Below are 2,269 nucleotides of genomic sequence, written 5' to 3' on the forward strand. Positions count from 1 at the left end.
ATCTTGAGAAGGATAAGGGTGAGGTATTAGGGGGTGAGAGCTGGCACAGGCATCAGAATTGTTCTTACCTTGAGGAGGATAAGGNTTTAGGAGGTGAGAGCCAACACTGGACTGACTCTCGAAAGCACTGGCACAGGCATCAGAATTGTTCTTACCTTGAGGAGGATAAGGGTGAGGTATTAGGGGGTGAGAGCCAACACTGGACTGACTCTCGAAAGCACTGGCACAGGCATCAGAATTTTTTAGAAGGATTCAAAAGATGTTTGAAAAAGGTTTTGCAGGTCTGTGTATCAGCGACATGTGTAGGTTTTTACCAACAATTCCATTTCCAATTTACGCGGCAAGCTTGTCATGTTCCTGAAATTGAATTACTAAAATTAGATAACAATTTTGTTTCTTTTATTTCTGAGTTTTTTTTTTATCTCCATTGTAATCTAACAAGTTTTAACTGTGAATCTTTTTTTGATAGAAATGACAAATTGTGAGAAGTATATTGCTCTACTTTTGGTTTCAATATTCCCAGAATTCATCAGGGTTAACCTGAAACAGGTTCTAAATTCCACGCTTTGATCGGTTAAAAATGTCATCATTAGAACTGGACTGCAGTAGAAATTTGTTAGATCACAACAGAGACGAAAAATTTCAGAAAATGAAACTACATTATATCTAGTATAAATTAAATTGGATTCGTTCGACATTCTGTTATATTACCGCTTTGATTTGTTGAAAATATCACCATTAGAACTGGACTGCAGTAGAAATTTGTTAGATCACAAAGGAGACGAAAATTAAAAAAAAGAAAAACAATGTTATAACATAATTTTAATTATTAGATTCGTTCACATATTGTTGGCATTTTGTTTATTTACGCTTTCATTGGTTGAAAATAGATCATTAGAACTGGACTGCAGTAGAAATTTGTTAGATCACAACAGAGACGAAAAATTTCAGAAAATGAAACCACATTATATCTAGTATAAATTAAATTGGATTCGTTCGACATTCTGTTGTTCAGATTGTGTTTGTTCACATATTGTCGGCATTTTGTTCATTTACGCTTTCATTGGTTGAAAATAGATCATTAGAACTGGACTGCAGTAGAAATTTGTTAGATCACAGTTGAGACGAAAAATTTCAGAAAAAAAGAAACATTATTATAACGTAATTTAAAAAGATTGTTTTTCTTCACATATTGTTGGCATTTTGTTTATTTACGCTTTCATTGGTTGAAAATAGATCATTAGAACTGGACTGCAGTAGAAATTTGTCAGATCACAGTTGAGACGAAAAATTTCAGAAAAAAAGAAACATCATAACGTACTTGAAATAGATTGTGTTTGTTCACATATGACGCTCATGTAAAACTATTCAGCATTCCGTTTACGCTCTGATTGGTTGCAAATAAGATCATTAGAACTGGACTGTAGTAGAAATTTGTTAGATCACAACGGAAAGGAAAAATTTCAATTAAATTGGAATTGTTCACTAATGCTGTTCATGTAAAACTTTTCGACATTCCGTTTACGCTTTGATTGGTTGCAAATAAGATCATTAGAACTAAACTGCAGGAGAAATTTGTTAGATCACAGCGGAGACAAAAAATTAAAATTTCAATTAAATTGGAATTGTTCGCTAATGCTGTTCATGAAAAACTTTTCGACATTCTGTTTCAGGGAAAGGTCAGTTCGGTGAACGCGATCTGATAGAACAAGCAGATGAATATATCAACTGTATAGAAATTCATCCAATCAACTTCCTGTCTCCCGAAATACACTTCCTATTCTATAATAACGTGACCAATCAGATGGCAGACGAACTTGAGTCGAAAAATATCAAAGTTTTCGGTCATAGGGTGGACGTCGAAGACGATATTAAGCTAAAATTAAAATTGAACGATTTCGATAAATCGTGTGAAGAAGAACGCAAACAACTTGTGATGAACGAGTTTTTAGAAATTTGCAAAAATAAAACTGATTTTTGTGAATCAAGCGAAAAAAATTCTCGAACTCATTTGCCAAAAGATTCCGCCGAAACGTGCGAAAAACAAACAGAGACTCTTTCAGAGTTGAAGGCTAAAAAATTACAAAAGTGCGCGGAAACATTTACGAAAAATGGTTTAAATATAATGAAGGAATTATTAGGGGTTCTTCCCGATTTAGAAGGGTGTAGTTCAACTGTGGTAAAAATTCAGCAACATATATCAAGTATACAGAAAGTGAATTTGGATATCACTACGCTGATAGCGTTAGTGTCGTCTGTGACACACGGA

General features: G+C 34.0%; 1 protein-coding gene across 1 annotated transcript in view; it reads left to right on the forward strand.

Moving 5' to 3' along the window:
* Positions 1-2,269, forward strand: part of LOTGIDRAFT_176014 (hypothetical protein) — a gene marked incomplete at both ends in the record, with an annotated part of 7,719 nt that overhangs the window by 1,621 nt on the left and 3,829 nt on the right. Inside the window, one exon of the mRNA XM_009064750.1 lies at positions 1,674-2,179. Within this exon, the coding sequence (XP_009062998.1) occupies positions 1,674-2,179 (506 nt within the window). The remainder of the gene's footprint in view (positions 1-1,673; positions 2,180-2,269) is intronic.

Source organism: Lottia gigantea, assembly GCF_000327385.1.
Source record: "Lottia gigantea unplaced genomic scaffold LOTGIsca_644, whole genome shotgun sequence".
Classification (NCBI taxonomy): Eukaryota; Metazoa; Mollusca; class Gastropoda; family Lottiidae; genus Lottia; species Lottia gigantea.